The sequence below is a fragment of the Triturus cristatus genome, chromosome 12, assembly GCF_964204655.1.
Source record: "Triturus cristatus chromosome 12, aTriCri1.1, whole genome shotgun sequence".
Lineage (NCBI taxonomy): Eukaryota > Metazoa > Chordata > Amphibia > Caudata > Salamandridae > Triturus > Triturus cristatus.
The window spans coordinates 422,212,748-422,228,114 of record NC_140595.1 but is presented as its reverse complement, the minus strand read 5'-3'; the positions used below and the strand labels follow the sequence as shown (position 1 = coordinate 422,228,114).

At 40.9% G+C, this 15,367-nt stretch overlaps 1 protein-coding gene across 2 annotated transcripts in view; it reads right to left on the bottom strand.

The window, feature by feature from the left end:
* Window positions 1-14,230, bottom strand: part of LOC146776048 (fatty acyl-CoA hydrolase precursor, medium chain-like) — a 289,608-nt gene extending 275,378 nt beyond the window's left edge. Inside the window, exons 1-2 of one of the 2 annotated variants that reach the window (XM_085639390.1) lie at window positions 13,888-14,230; window positions 12,538-12,719 (exon numbers count right to left, since the gene is read on the bottom strand). In XM_085639390.1, coding sequence (XP_085495516.1) covers window positions 12,538-12,619 — 82 coding nt within the window. In that variant the 5' untranslated portion in view covers window positions 12,620-12,719; window positions 13,888-14,230. The remainder of the gene's footprint in view (window positions 1-12,537; window positions 12,720-13,887) is intronic. The other variant, XM_085639389.1, reaches the window with a different exon arrangement.
* Window positions 14,231-15,367: the final 1,137 nt, after the last annotated feature.

Sequence of the window (15,367 nt, the reverse complement as noted above, 5' to 3'; positions counted from 1 at the left end):
TGCAGAACTACAGCAATACAACTGATTCTGAGCCAGCTGGAGTATTAACGATAAGTGTTGAAATAACTGACTGAATAAATTATGTTGCTTAGTTATCAGGAGTCAGTGTTTAAAGTGTGCCCATGGTTGCACTTGGTGGGCACCAAGACACATAACCGACGGGCTTGTTTTATATCATTTTACACTCTAGAAACCCACCTTGAATGTATGTGTGTATTTTTCCAGGGAAAGATCGGACAACGATTGTGACGACTCACAAAGTTCTGAATTTGTGGGCTGTCCAAGCATTGTTCTTTTCCTTCCCTTCACACCACTCCACCTCCACCATGACAATCTACTAAACTTGTCTTTTGCCACTCCTATCCCTCAACGTATGACTCGAAAATGTATAATTCTTGCAGATTTTTTCCTAGTCTCAACTTTAATTTGTGGCAAGGAAAATATTCAAACCTTTATTCTGCAAACTAGGATGTGGAGTTTTCAACTTTTTGCCCTCCTGTTGAAGCTTTGGTGTACTGCCTGTTTGTAAATTACCCGGAATATTTATGAGCCTCTTGCACTGCAGCAGTGTCACTTTATATGATGCTCTGACAGCGCAAAATACAAACTACAAAATCATATTTATGAGGTCATGCAAAGCCACTTTGCACTCTGCAGCACACAGAAAATGGAAGTAGCCTCCCAGGATTGTTTTTTTGTGCAGTATGGTGCCCCTTCCTGCACATAAACAATCCTTCCAACAACACAGGCACCCTTGCACCATAGTGCAAGGGTACCTGCATTGGCACTAGGCTGCCAAAACGCCGCCAGCGCATGGGAAAAGGACAGGAATACACCGTATTTAGGAATACACCGTATTGGATAAATACCGTGCATTCCTGCCCTTTCATTTTGACATAGGGCAGTGCAGCAAGGTGACTTGCTGCTCTGTCCTACAGTAAATCCCCATAAATGAGGCCTTATAAGTGGTGATTTTGACTATAAAGATTTGCTTGACCAAAGGATTGGGCAGTGTGATAGAGCCAGTGGACTATGTGCACTTGTTGAGTGAGAGTCGGACTCTCCTGCTGGCAATGATCACCATTTTTGGCAAACTGCCTATCACATAGAGTTACTGATATTGCCTATTCACTTAGGCGCATATTTATGAGCACAGTGCTCTACAGCAGCGTCCCTTTTTGTGACGCTCTGGTGGCAACAAACTACAAAACCATATTTATGAGGTCAAGCAAAGATACTTTGTTTGGCTTTAACTGGCCTCATAGATATGGAGTAAGGCAAGGCAATTCAAATTGCTGTGTTGCGTTACTCTGCCTTGGGAAGGCGTTCCACGGGTGTTCTGGTGGGTGTCCCCACGCAACATCCATTGATTTTGATGCTTCACCAGATTTACAAAACCATGTAAATCTGGGGTTGAGCCAAAAACGTATGCCTCCCCAGTGGAGGCCCAACAAGGAGAAATAACTTTATTTCCTCTTAACATGTGTTTTGCATTCTGCAGCACACATAGAAAGCAGAAAAAGCATTCCAGGATTGTTTCTGTTCAAGAAGGTGACCCTTCCAGCACGAAAGCTATCCTGCCGACAACACAGACACCCTCTCACTATGATGCAAGGCTACCTACGTTGGTGCTAGGCTGCTGACACTGTGCCAGCTCAGGGGGGGACAGGGATACACCTTATTGGATAAATAGGGTGCATTTCCTGTCTTTTTAATTTGACGTAGAGCAGGGTAGCAAGGTGACCTGAGCCAAATCCCATAAATGAGGCCCTAAGTAGGTTGGCACTTCTTGCTTTGTTAATGTTCAGACAGTGCAATGATTTTGTTCAGGTTGAAGTTCAGCATATGTGACTTATAGTGTATATTTTCACATTCATGTAATTTAAAAATGTGTTCTGACTTTCAAATATTAATTGTTACGCTGTTTTGTTTTTTTTAAGTTAGTCAACCCTTTTTTAACCTCTCACTTCAGTTTGTTGGTACAAAATTTTTTAGGCTGAATTCTGATGAAGTAAATTACTTGTTTAATTTGGGTATGCCCCCTCTGCACTGCCGTAAAGTGCTAGATTCCTTTTTTGGTAACTTGGTAACTTTTGGTTTTTTGATTACATTGTATTTTCTGTTCTTCCGTCAGCTTGCAATTGCACAATATCTTATTGAGCCCCTGTTTACGATCCATTTACAAGTTTGAGTTTTACCACCTGAGATAACGTATCACATGGTAATACCGATGCCATGGGGGGATGGTGAAGGGGGAAGTACAGGCCTTCAACTAGGGTCGGACTGGGACAGATAATAGGCCCAGTCACCGAACTAAAAGTAGCTTGTATTAGCGAATCAAATACATAAAAATGTGTCCCTTTGCAAGTCGGAGTAGTTTTGAACTTGTAAAGATATGCAGTATAGGTGTTTTGGAAGGTATGGGGGACTGCTTACATTTGTGCTTGCCACAGGCAAAGGTTGTGGCAATACCAGGCAAAAATACTGTAGAAAGTGGCCCATCAGACCATAAAACAAGCCCACAAACAGCCATAAAAACGGCCCACACACAGACCTGTCAGACTGGTCTTTTTGGCACTGTCAAATTGCCCTGTTGGCCAGTCCGACCCTGCCTTCAACACATGCTGAAATCTCAGATCATTGTGTTGCTACAAATAGATGCCGTTTAGGTGTTGATGATGATCTACTTGTTAGCCTCCTCATATGTCAGAGGTTTACAATGCCTAGAATTCAGATGTGGGATTTTTATAGAATCTCTAGGCCTCGTCACCAATTTAACTGTACATCTGACGGGATCACTTTCCCCTGGCATATTCAGTTTGGTTTCGGGGGATTCACAATGTTTAGAGTGCCAATCGTGCCCTCTCCTAGCTCTTCTGATCACTATTGGCAATTTCTCGCTCCGCCTCTCTTTTTTTCCTAAATTCCACTCCTCTTTGCTCCGAATATAGTCCTTTTCCATACCTACAGCCAGCAGGGAGCAACAAAGAAGTGTCAGCAGCAATTGCTATCTGCGCTCTCAAACAACAACATTTGTTACAAGACTCCAACAGGCTAGGGTGGCTGACAGCATCATTAATAGTTGCTGGGATTGAGCATCTGGGTCTGGTGGCTCAGTGGACTAATGCATTCATTGCAGGGGCCTGTTTTCGACCTCATAGTCACATATTCAAATCCCGGCGGGTCCACTCAGCCTTTCATCCATCTGAGGTTGATAAAAATGAGTACCATTGAGTTGGGTAATAATGAACATCTGTTATTCAGTGCCAAGAGACCTCTGGGTGAACGTGCGCTTTACGAATACATGTTATGTTATGAATGAAGACAGCCCTAAACTGCTCTATGGAGCAGGCAGCATATGTGGGGGGGTCATACATGAAGTTAAAGCTGGTAGGTGCATGGAACTGAATGTTGATTCATGCATGCATGACCTGAAAATGCCCAGCCACCAGGGACATAAGTGACACCCCTGTTGTCCCACCCTTCTATACTTAAAGGGAGTCACCCTCTGTTTGTCAGCTTGAGGTTATGGGTACTGCCAGGGGTCCCCTCACCATCTCTTGCAGGGGGGCCCCTAAGGGTTCCTTACGCCACTGCTGGCCACTTACACTGGTTGGATCGTTTCACTCATCCATTCATATATCACAACAGATGCAAATATTTAGGTAAACATAGGTAACATCATTATGAGGTAAAATGTTTTAAGAAAAAAAACTGTGTCAACTTTGTTATGTTTTCTGGTGTCGTTTCTGGGGCAGCGTCTGGCAGTGAATGGTAACAGTCTCCAACAGCGCCATAAGGCAGGCAGCAGTGAACATATGGGGAGATCCATGCAACAGGTAGCAGGCGTATGGAACTGAATGTTGCATCATGCATGTATAAAACGCACATCTGGCTGATTAAGGCATTATGGCTCTCTTTACCAATTGGTAGGGGTGGGCGGAATTTGCGGAATTAACCTTCGCAAATTATCGCGAGAATGTTTAAAATTATCGCAAACAAGCAGAAATATCGCGAAGATGCGGAAGTTTTTTTCCGGCATGTTCGCGCGATTTTCTGCATGGTTGCGGGTCGCCAACTTACCCATGTGGCTGCTTGCGGGCGCGGCCATCTTGTTTTGAGTTGTTCTCGCGGTGCATGATCGCGAGAAGAAAGACGTGATCGCGCGACGCATGACGTCACTGCGGGCGCGAACTGTCGCGAGACAGCGCAAATGGCTAAAAACAATACAACATCTCATGGAGAACGCGACCGGATCAAGAAAACTTGTCGGCGAACGCAGGGATTCAGGTAAGGCGATCGCGCGCGCGCGAGAATGTATCATTTTACAGCGCGAGCAAGAAACAAATTATCGCCAAGCTGCGGAAACCGGAATTTTGGACATTTTCGCGCTCTCCGCGGAACGCAAAAATGTCAAATTATCGCAATTTCCGCGAACGGAACGAAATTTTTGCCCAGGCCTACCAATTGGGCTATTTCACTTGGGGTGCAATGCACATATACCTCAATTATGAGTCTCTGGGCACGAAATTATAAGGTTTAAGGACCTGATAATTCTGTGCTTGAAGAACTGGGCATGCACATTTTTCCTGCAGGAGATGTAGGCAGCAGCATTGCCTGCCCCCATACTCTCCTGCTGCAGTACAGGTGAGCAGAACATTAAGGGCACAAGCGTGCCCTGCCATGATGAGACCTCCTCTACCCCAATGCCCCACCTCTTCACTAGCACCCAAGCTGACAATTCTCCCTGCTCAGAGCAGGTAGAAAATGTCAGTGCGTTTTCCAAAATATGGGGAAACTGCTCATTAGAGGACCCTGTAACTCGGGGTTTGGGCTGGAATTTCCATTTCAGGGTAAAAAAAAAACTTGTAATGACTGGATTGTGGTGCATAGATACTGCTTGGTAACATAGATTCCAGCTCCCTAGTATCAATGCACATAAATCCTGCCACCTCACGATGAGGGCCTACGAGGTAAAACTATGAAAGAATGAAAAACTTATATCTAATTTTTTAAGATCCCTGAGGAAGACCCTGTAACAAGACATTCAGTTGTAAGCAGTTCTTTACATTTTACAGGGTACTCTGACTTTGAAGGATCTATATAAAAATAAAGTTACACTGCTAGATTTTCCACTTAAATGTAGAGCACAGTGTCTGGCTTACCATGCGCTGGAGATTGATGCATCCTGGTGAGGCTCCGGAGGATGGCGTGAATGTCGGGGGTGCGGCAGCCCCACTGCTTTGCTTCTTGCTGTGAGACCCAAATTTGAAAGGGTATGCACAGCGGCTTTATTTTGCTTGTTTTCAGGGATGCGGGGGGCCCACAAGTCGGGTTTGAAGTCACCTGTCTCTCTTCCTCAAAGTAGGCCGCCATTTTGGGTAGGAGGAATCAGCTCAAGCCTCTGAGGAAATGTTTGGCAAGCTCCTCCCTTGAAGTTTGTTTATATTTTTAAAGGCATTATCTACATTCTGAGTTTCCCATAGTCTTAAAGGCATTGTCTCTTCTCCTTTTTTCCTTTTAATTATTATTCTCTCCTGGCAGAACTGTTTCTTCAGTTCAATGGCTTACTGACAATTTATAAAGGACTTTTCATCAGTTGTTGACAGGAATGGAGCACTGCATCATTATTAAACAGGTTTCTAGCAGTGTTTTTGTGTAGAATTTTGTGGAGATTCTCAGTTTATGCTCTGCGTCTCCTTTTTTATTAGCTTGCTTGCTTGGGAATGTCTAATTGCTGCATCGGTTGAAGGAATATCTTTAGCAGAGTAATAGTTACCTCACACTGGCAATGCTGTTATGCTAATTTTGTGTGACTTTAATACATGGGCAGATCAAAAGCTCTGCACTCCATAACTCAGTCTCCAGTTGGAAAACTACGAAGGCATTTGCCGGCCTCGGCTGGCTCTACTACAATGGAAAATCTTACTTCAAATGTAGGGCCAAACATGGCCTCTTCTCATATCTCACCTGCAGCGTCATCTCGAGCCTAGGACAGTAAATCACAAGTTAAGAGGCTTAAAAAAGACCCACCCTCACCTAAAAATTCTGCACCTGCAGCCTCTCTTTACCTTTTATTGAAGAAAATTAGAGTGCTATGCCCTTTTGTGGAGGACACTAATGCTTAAATGCAAACTCTCACTAAGAGATGGTCACTCATGGAAGAACGTATGTCTTTGGCGGAACAACAAATCCTGCACTCTAATGACACGTCACTTAAAGTGAACTCATTACAGATACATGTTTCTTCTTTACAGAGACAAATCGAAGACCTTGAAAATCGCAATTGACAAACTAACCTACGCCTTTATGGCCTTCCCGAAGGAACGGAAGGAGTGGACCCTCTTTCTTTTTTCAAATCTTTTTTTACCTCAGGTCTTACTGTTATGCAGAGACTGCAACTTAACATCCAGAGAGCTCATAGATTGGGTCACCCTCCTTTGACTGCTTCCCCTCCTAAGAGACCCAGAGGCGTCATTCCTTACTTCTTAGAATATACAGATTAAATGTAGGTCATAACGGCTGTGTGTCATCTTAAGAGAATCGCCTGGTCAGGAAATGCCTTATATTTTTCTCAAGACTAAGCCAAAGCTACAGCAGATAAGAGAAGAGACTTTCTGAGTATGAGACCTTCCCTTCGTTCAATAGGAGCCCAGTTTGCAGTTTTTCATCGGGGTTTTTTCAAATTCACATATAGTAATAAAACAACAACTTATGAAGATCCTTCTAATTGGCAGGACTTTCTTACATCCTGCAGAGCAGATGTCATGGATGTGGCTCCCTCAACATCTATAAAGTAACTGATGTTTGTTGCTAAGCTTTCTTGTTACATATGTCGTTTTCAGGAATGTACCATGCCATTCTTGTTGTTAATGAGCTTCATTGTTATAGTATAATAATTTACGGTTTGTTCTTTTATTTAATACTTTATATCATTCTCTTTTATCATACAGTACAGATGATTTTTCTATGTCCTGGACATCTTTGTTCCCCATTACTTGCGCACTGCCCCCTCCCGCGTTGTGCTACTCCCTATGGATCAGATGTAATGTCTTCTTTGTGTGGTCCCTCCCCCACCTTCATAGGGTTTTTGTTAGGTATGTCATTCTTCCTGTTTTTCTGCTTACCCTGTCTATGGTATATATGTGTTCGATTTTTTTTATTGTTATGGGGTTCTCTTTTTTTTTCTCTCTTTTTATTCTCCTATCTACCCTTCCCTTTCTCTATTATTTTAAATTTTCTAACTTATCTTCTTCTCTGCAGAAGATTCCTTTCTCTATACCTTCTGTGGCATTGTTGTATTTTCTTCAATTAAGGTCTGATTGTTTTCTTCATTCAGTCTGTTTGCAATGTTTTTAACAATGGGTTCCTGAAATGTCAGGGGTTTGAATACTCCAATTAAAAGAAAGCTTGTTCTCACCCATCTAGCAAAACGCAATGCTCGTATAGCCTTTTTGCAGGAAACTCATTTATCAGATATCAAAAGTATGAAACTGAGAAGGGGTTGGGTGGGAAAAGTTTTCTTTTCATCTGCTTTGGGGAAAAAACATGCCGTTGCAATATTGTGTCATAGTTCAATTGATTTCTCAGGAAAAAGATGAAGAGGGGAGATGGCTAATACTTAAAATGTATTGTGATAAGACCAAAATTATTTTGTGTAACTTATATGGGCCTAATGCACCTGATTGTCAATTTTGGTCTTTTAATTTCTCAGAAGCTTTTACAATATCTGGACGACAGTCTGGTTCCGGCTGGGGATTGTAACTTACCTGTTGATTCTTTTTTAGACAGCCACTCTTCAGCGCACTATATTCAAAATAAATCACAAAAAGCTTTCACACAAGCTATTCAGAGACGCAATCTTACTGATGCCTGGCCCTTATGCAACTCAACCTTAAGGAAGTATACATTTCCCTCCCCAGTACACCATACACAATCTCACATTTATTACATTTTTGTTTCACATAACCTAGCTCAATCCTTACATTCAGCTGAAATTGGCTCCATTTTGATATCTTATCTTGCCCCACTATCTGTGCATTTGGACATCATACCCAATTCTACTCTTCCTAAAACATGGAGATTTAATAATTTCCTACTATTGGATCCCTCTTTCACCTCATCTTTTACAGCTTTTGCCCAAGACTTTTTCCTCTTAAATCAAATGGACGGCATTCTTTTTCATACAGTTTGGGATGCATTTAAGGTCTTAGCTCGAAATGTTATAATTAATTTTGTTTCGAAAGAAAGGTGTCTATCTCAATCACAGTCTAAACTAATTCTAATTAAATACAAATTTTAGAACATTCTTACTATATGTTCCATTCTCAACAAGCTCTAAATAAGTTAAATAAAGCTAAGCTTAATTTTATTAGGGTATCCACTCAGAACGCTGTTTCTTATCTTCTCAAATCTAGCGCTAAATATTTTGGAGGTCAAAATAAATCTTGGAAGCTACTAGCTAACTATCTCAAAATTAAACAAAATAAATTATTCATTGAGTCAATTACTGATGACAATGGCTCCTCTCATCACCGAGATCAAGATATTCTAACTCAATTGCAACAATTTTATACAAATCTATATACGCCAGAATATCTGCCCTCTGATCCTGCAATTTTGAGTTATCTCTCCACTATTTCAAAACCGGCTTATTCTCAAGTCGACTTCTCCTCCCTAGAGATGGATATCACTCAAACAGAACTCCAACTTGCATTGTTTTCTCTTAGAAAAGACAAAGCTCCAGGGCTGGATGGTTTTACAGCTGAGTTCTATACACACTTTTCCAAATTGCTTCTTCCGAAACTCTGTCTATTAATTCATTCTTTTCTTGCCATGGCTACCTCCTCTGGCTCGTTTCTAGATGCCTTCATATGCTTAATTCCAAAAGTGGGTAAAGGTCCACACTTTTGTAAAAACATGGTCCAATCTGTTTAGTTAATTTAGATTAAAAAACTTTCGCCAAGGCATTGGCATTACGGTTAGAAGTGCTTCTTTCTGATCTTTTAAGGCAAGGAACAATCTGGCTTTGTCAAGGGTAGATTTCTCTCAGACAATACTCGCCTATTTTTTTTAATTATTTCTAGATCTACAAGCTTACCTGATTCTCTAGCGGCCATTGCCTTAGATGCCGAGAATGCTTTTGATCATGGTATTTGGTCTTTCCTATTTCAAACTCTAACATGGTTTGGTTTTGGGACGAAATTTATGTCTCTCATTTCTTTTCTTTATACTTCTCCTAAGGCAGCCAATTGTGCCAATGGTCTCACATCTTCTTTTGTTAACATACACAGAGGGGTTTGTCAAGTTAGTCCCCTGTCCCTTTCCTTTTTAATTTAGCATTAGAAGCATTTTTATCTCGGCTCCGCAAGAATGTTAACATTCATGGTTTCATCCAGGTTAAATTGGCTGCATACACTGATTACATCTTACTATTTATATCTCAACCTAATTCTTTACTTCCTGCTTCTGCGTGAGAAGGTGCTTCTTACTCATCTGTCTCGGACTATAAGCTAAATACTGACAAATGTGAAATTCTACCCCTTAATAAATTCACTTTTAGTTGTGATTCCTCTTCCTCCCATTTTACGTGGCAATCTAAACAACTCAAATATCTTGGTCTTCAATTCTCTTCCTCTCTCTCATCTTCTATTTCAATTAATATAGACAACTGTATTCTGACAATCTCCTCTCTAACTAGTTATTGGCATCGTCTTTATTTATCATGGTGGGGCCGTCTTGACACCATTAAGAGGATGTTGGTTTCTGTTATTCTTTTTACTCTTTCTAATATTCCCTTACATGCCCCTCTTAATCATTATAAGAAATTAAATTTGGTATTATCTGCTTTCCTTTGGAGTAATAAGAAGTCGCTCATGTCTTTAGATAAGCCGAAACGGCCTAAGGGGTTGCACCCCCTCGCTATATACTTCGTTATGGGGGAATTTGGAACAAGCTTTTTTATCTTCCATTTTCTTTTTCAGAATTTCTGTCCTTCACACAGAAACCTCAAATAATGTCCAACCCTATTATCGATAATACTTGCAAAATTGTTATCTTCTGTAGTTCATTTTTCACCCACGGATCTTGACTCCTTTCTTAATTCTACTAAATGGAATAGCCAATTTATTCAGGTGAAAGAACATCCTATTTATTGGCATTCCTGGAGTGATAGAGGGTTGATCAGCGTTCATCAATTATTCGATAGAGATTCATTCCTTACATTTCCTCAAGTGCAGGTTCTCTTTAGCCTTCCGTTTACTTTCCTAGCCAAGTATCTTCTTGAACAAGGGACTTTAGTTCAAGCATATAACTATTTCAAATCTATTTCACCGTCGGATAATTCACCATCCACACAATTAGCTGCTATTCTACCTACGTGTCCTAAGGCTTCCCTTATTTAGTCTCATTTACTTGAAGTTCCCACTTTGAGATCCAAGTCTAACACTGAATTCACATGGAAGGAAGATCATTCCACAATTGTACCGCTATCCACCTAGAAACTAATCTGGTTTAAAATCAGAAAATCCTCATGTGCAGCTAGTACTACACAAACACTTTTTTCCATTTGCAACAGACTCTTTATGTCACCTGACACCCTCTAAAAGATTAATCACGATATTCCATACACTTGCTGGACTTGTTCTGTACCACAAGCTGACTTGAAACATTTACTTTTCACCTGTCCCCTAGTTACTTTTTCTATTTCCAATGTATTTCTAGGTAGTATATCCGAGGTTTTGGTTAATGTTCCTTTTAATATACAGATACTAGATTTGCCATCAGCAAATGCTTTCCAACAAATTACTCTTAACTGGAAAGATTTTACAAAATTTTCTTTTAAGGCATGGTGGTATGCAGTTTGTCACAACCACTGATTATACACTGCATATATGCATCCTTTATCTCTCATTTTAAAATGAAAGGCCCTTTGGACACTTGTTACTCAATTTCTTGATTACTCCGCTATCACAACTTTTTCCTCCTCACCTCATCTTCAGGAAGTTCTACAACCTTCCCAACTTCCCTCTTAAGGCTTTAGGATTTGTTTATATCAAATATCCCCTTAAACTTGCGCCAGTATGTATAGTTGATAAATAATCAGATGGCAAATTTCTGTTTTTATGCGTTGTATACCTTTTCTGGTTTTCTTACTTTTCTTTTTCATTTTCCATATCTCTTGATTAATTGGTTTGTATTATTCTACTGTATGAATCTTAAGTTGAATACATATTCCTTTTAAGCTTAAATGTAGAGCAAGTAACCCAGAGTCAGAAAGACCTACAGTTTGGCTAGATAGCAACATAAGTAGTGACTAAACATCCATAGCCCTAAACTGGGAAACAAATATAATAAGGCATGAAGTGTCCAAAAATATACAAGTGCCACAATGTAGGGCCGGTTCCTCCATGCAACTCTCCAGAGTTACTAATGCCGGGAGCACTGCTGACCCCTTGTGGTGGAGTTATCTGATGTTGCCAGCCGCATCGGAAACTCATAAGCACTTGCTATCAAAGCTTATATTTTGCTCTGCAAAGATTTGAGAACCTTGGAGTTAACTTTGAAAAGATAATTGATTAATACCCTATCACTACCACTATGTGACTTTGCTTCAGCCAGCTGCCAGTGTTGAGGACATTAAGACTGAAAATGGAAGAGGTTTACCAGTTGGTTGCAAGATAACCAGGTTTTTGTCAGAAGAGTGCCAGCCTTCTACCACTTTCTGTACTTTCAGGCAACTATTCCTCCTAATTTTCTGGTGACTTTTCTTGTTGTTTGTTGCATCACTGGAGTACAGAGATGGAGTGTTCCCACTCCACTCTATATTGTGAGTAGCCACCAGCTAGTCCCTGAGGGACTAGCATAAGATTGGGTAAGAAGAAATCTCCAGAAGAGCAGTTCCTCTAGTTATCTACATCCAGGCCAATCCTTCAAGATTACCATGCTGCTCAGATGGAACCCTGTGAAGCACCTACACTAGCTAGACATAACATCACCGTATAAGTAGTTTGGCTGCCAAACAAGGGAGAATATAAAAACATGTTCATAAGTGGAACCTTTGGTGTACATTTCCAACAACAATGGAGTATAAGACTCCAAGATCTAATTGTAGGTGGTTCAGTGTCTCAGACGTGTGGTATGATATGTACTAGTATATTTATGGCTGTATGTGACAGAAACTGAAAATGTAAAATTTGAATAGTTTAACTAGTCATTTAGGTGTTATATTTCTTTAAAACATAAGCTTTGAAAAAAAACTATCTACTATGCCCTGTCCTTTATAACTTAACAGTTTTGAATATATTTTTGAAGAGGATGAGAACCGTATCTTGTTCCCTAGATACACAATACAAAAATTGAGACACAAAAAAGAAAGAATTTGCTTACACAATGTTTTTTAAAGTACAGATCAGTCACCATCTCAAAAGTATTAAACAACCTGATCAACTAACTTTATGCAAACCTACGTTGCTTTCTGCCTCATGTTTTACTTTCATATTTGAACTCTGCAGAATAAATATGCTAATGAGATCTTACCTTCAGTAGCGAGGGTGTTCGAACAGACATGAAAAGTAAGACATATATACAGCCAGAGAGTCCCTGTGAGATGTATGTCCATTTTTTGCAGTGAAGTAGCCAAGATGTATTTCTTCAGTGAGCTATATGTGTCGGATTTGATTCATACAATCAACCTGCTGTCCTTCTGCAGCCACTAAAAACTGCAAGTAAAAACAGAACACAGTATGAGGCAGACAGCGATGTTACTTCTAACTTCTTATTCACTCCAGATAAATCTAAAGGAGGTTACAATGTCTCTTGCACACACTTTACGATGACAAATACAACGTTACACTCCCTCCATGTGAAGCATACATTGTATACTCTATATGTGACGGTTAACTCATATTGCTTGCCCTTGCACCTGGGAGCTGGTTATCGGTGTCCATTGCATTTCGCTGCCACCTGATCTCGAAATTAACTTCTGACAACAAATCTATTAGAACTATATGATACATCTTGCTTTTTATCCAAGAGAACGTTGCAACAGTTTCCCTTTACTTCACAAGTGTAGGTAAAGCGCTATGGGCTATAAAAGACATGGGCTGTCAGAGGGTGCCAGAGATGACATGGAAACACGTGAGCTGTGCATGACCCAGGTGTGACGGGGAGGGTGTTGGGCGGACATTGGAGGAAAGCAGGCGCCCTAGCCGGAACATTTGACATTTGTGTGGTGAACGGAATCCCCTTCAGTTTACTCTTTGTCTGGTGCTACTTTGTCATCATAGCCACTATGAAATAAATGACACAAACATACTGTCGTTATACTGGTCTAACAATTTGAGTTCTGCGCCCACAGAACGTTAGCTGCCACTGCCTGTCATGTATGACTGTGATAGACAATTGGGTGCAAAATCAAACCGGCGATTCTGTCGCAATATCCTGTTCCGTTGCTGCTCGGTGCACGCAAATAGCGGGCGTTCTCGAACGCGTGCTCGTGCCGCATGGTGCTACATTAAATCACTCCAGGCAAGCGTTTTTTAGTGGTAAACTGTTAGGAGTGAGCATTGCACAATTTCAACGCGAAGTTGAACAATAGCATTCCTCCCGATTACTCACAACTCACACGCCGTCCTATAAATTCACTCTAATTTGTCAAAGCACAGCTCACATTTATAGTGGGATCACAAAGGCTCCGAAACCCGTTCAAACACGCAAAGTCACAGTAAAAAAACATATCTTCAACTTTCAAGATGCATTTCAAATAAGCTATAAAAGAGCACTCTATGATCAGGAGCAAACTTGTAAATTAATGTAGTTTCCTCTTTTTAGATTAAAAAAACTAAAACCAGATTTTGAAATTTAGCAAAGAAAGACACAGCAGCGTACTATACCGTCTCATTTCCTCAGCGGCTTCACTATGAGAAGGGTGCGGTTTGTTCTTACGTTCCAGACCTCTTTCGGGTAGCATGTCTCCTCCCCCTCCCGGGCACGTCTGGTATTGTTAAATCTGAACGAGAACGCATCCACCTTCATGAACTTTGATCCACAAAGTTCTCCAGGCAGTTTGACAGCTATTCATATTTTTTTGCGCTTTTTATGACATAGAAGTAGATCTCGGAACTGCTCAGGGAGTGCATTTTCTACACTGTAAGAAATCGGCTTATTGGTTGAGGGGGGTGGAAGCACAGCTCAAGGAACAACCACAATCCTTGTCACGGTGAACCACAAAAGTCACTAATTTAACCTATGCCTAACTTCTGGTAGCTTGGCAGAAGCAGTCAGGCTTCAGAGGCAAAGTGCAAGTATTCATTTAGCACACAAAGAGTACTACATTAAAAACATGACACAAGAAAACTTCAAAACTATTTTAGAAAGATAGTGTACATTTTAATCAATAAATATACATCCGAATGACAAAATACCAATCGATAGAAGCGGAGATATTATAGTTTAAATTCTTAGGTAGCTACTGAGCCTAAAAGCACAAAGTGCCACACGTGGACACCTGGTCAAGCTAGACCGGGGAAAAGTCACAATTTCAGGCTAACTCGATGGAGTGCAGGCCAGATACAGGGAGAAAAGGTTAGTCTTGCTGAAAACGAACCTTCTCAAAGACGGGCGTAAAGAGTTCCGTTTGTGGGGGGGAGGCCTCAAAGAGCAGGGAGAGCATTGCAGATGGTTGCTGCTGTAGCATGAAGAGTTATGTATCAATGGGGTAACCCGATCGACCACTGGACTCGGGTAAATAGTGGTACACAAAAGGATAGTCACAGTGGAAATTATTCACAGCGTATCAACAGCCAATACATGGTAAATGGAAAAAGAAAATATGACAACACCAAGAAATGTCATACAGTAAAGGAATGTAATTTAATCGATAAAAAACGATTGTCAATAGAACAAGATAATCTGTATTTTGCATTCTGCAATTTTGAAAAACAGGTGCAAATAACGTGAGGTGACAAGTGGTGAAATTGGGGTCAGTGCAAGTGGTTGTGCAGTGGAAAGGTGGTGCATATATATACAATGGTAGGGAACCTATACAGCCAGATTTCTGGCACATACAATAAATGCAAAATCATAAACAGCTGATGCAGTTAATAATTCACTGTCATCCAGGTTTGATGTGAAAGGAAGAGAAAAGTCGACGTTTCGACCCCTAAGGGAACCAGCAAATGGTGGTCTTGGAGGTGGGGTCTTCTTCAGGGCGAGAGGAGCGGGTGAAGGATGGGGGCACCTGAAGGCAATGGTATATGATTAATGGGGTGTGTTAGACCTGGCACCTTGGCGTAAGTCTCCCTTCCACTTTTTGTCGCTGTGCCTCATGTGTTTTTATGGTGTTGGCCGCTCAGCGCACTGTGCCACT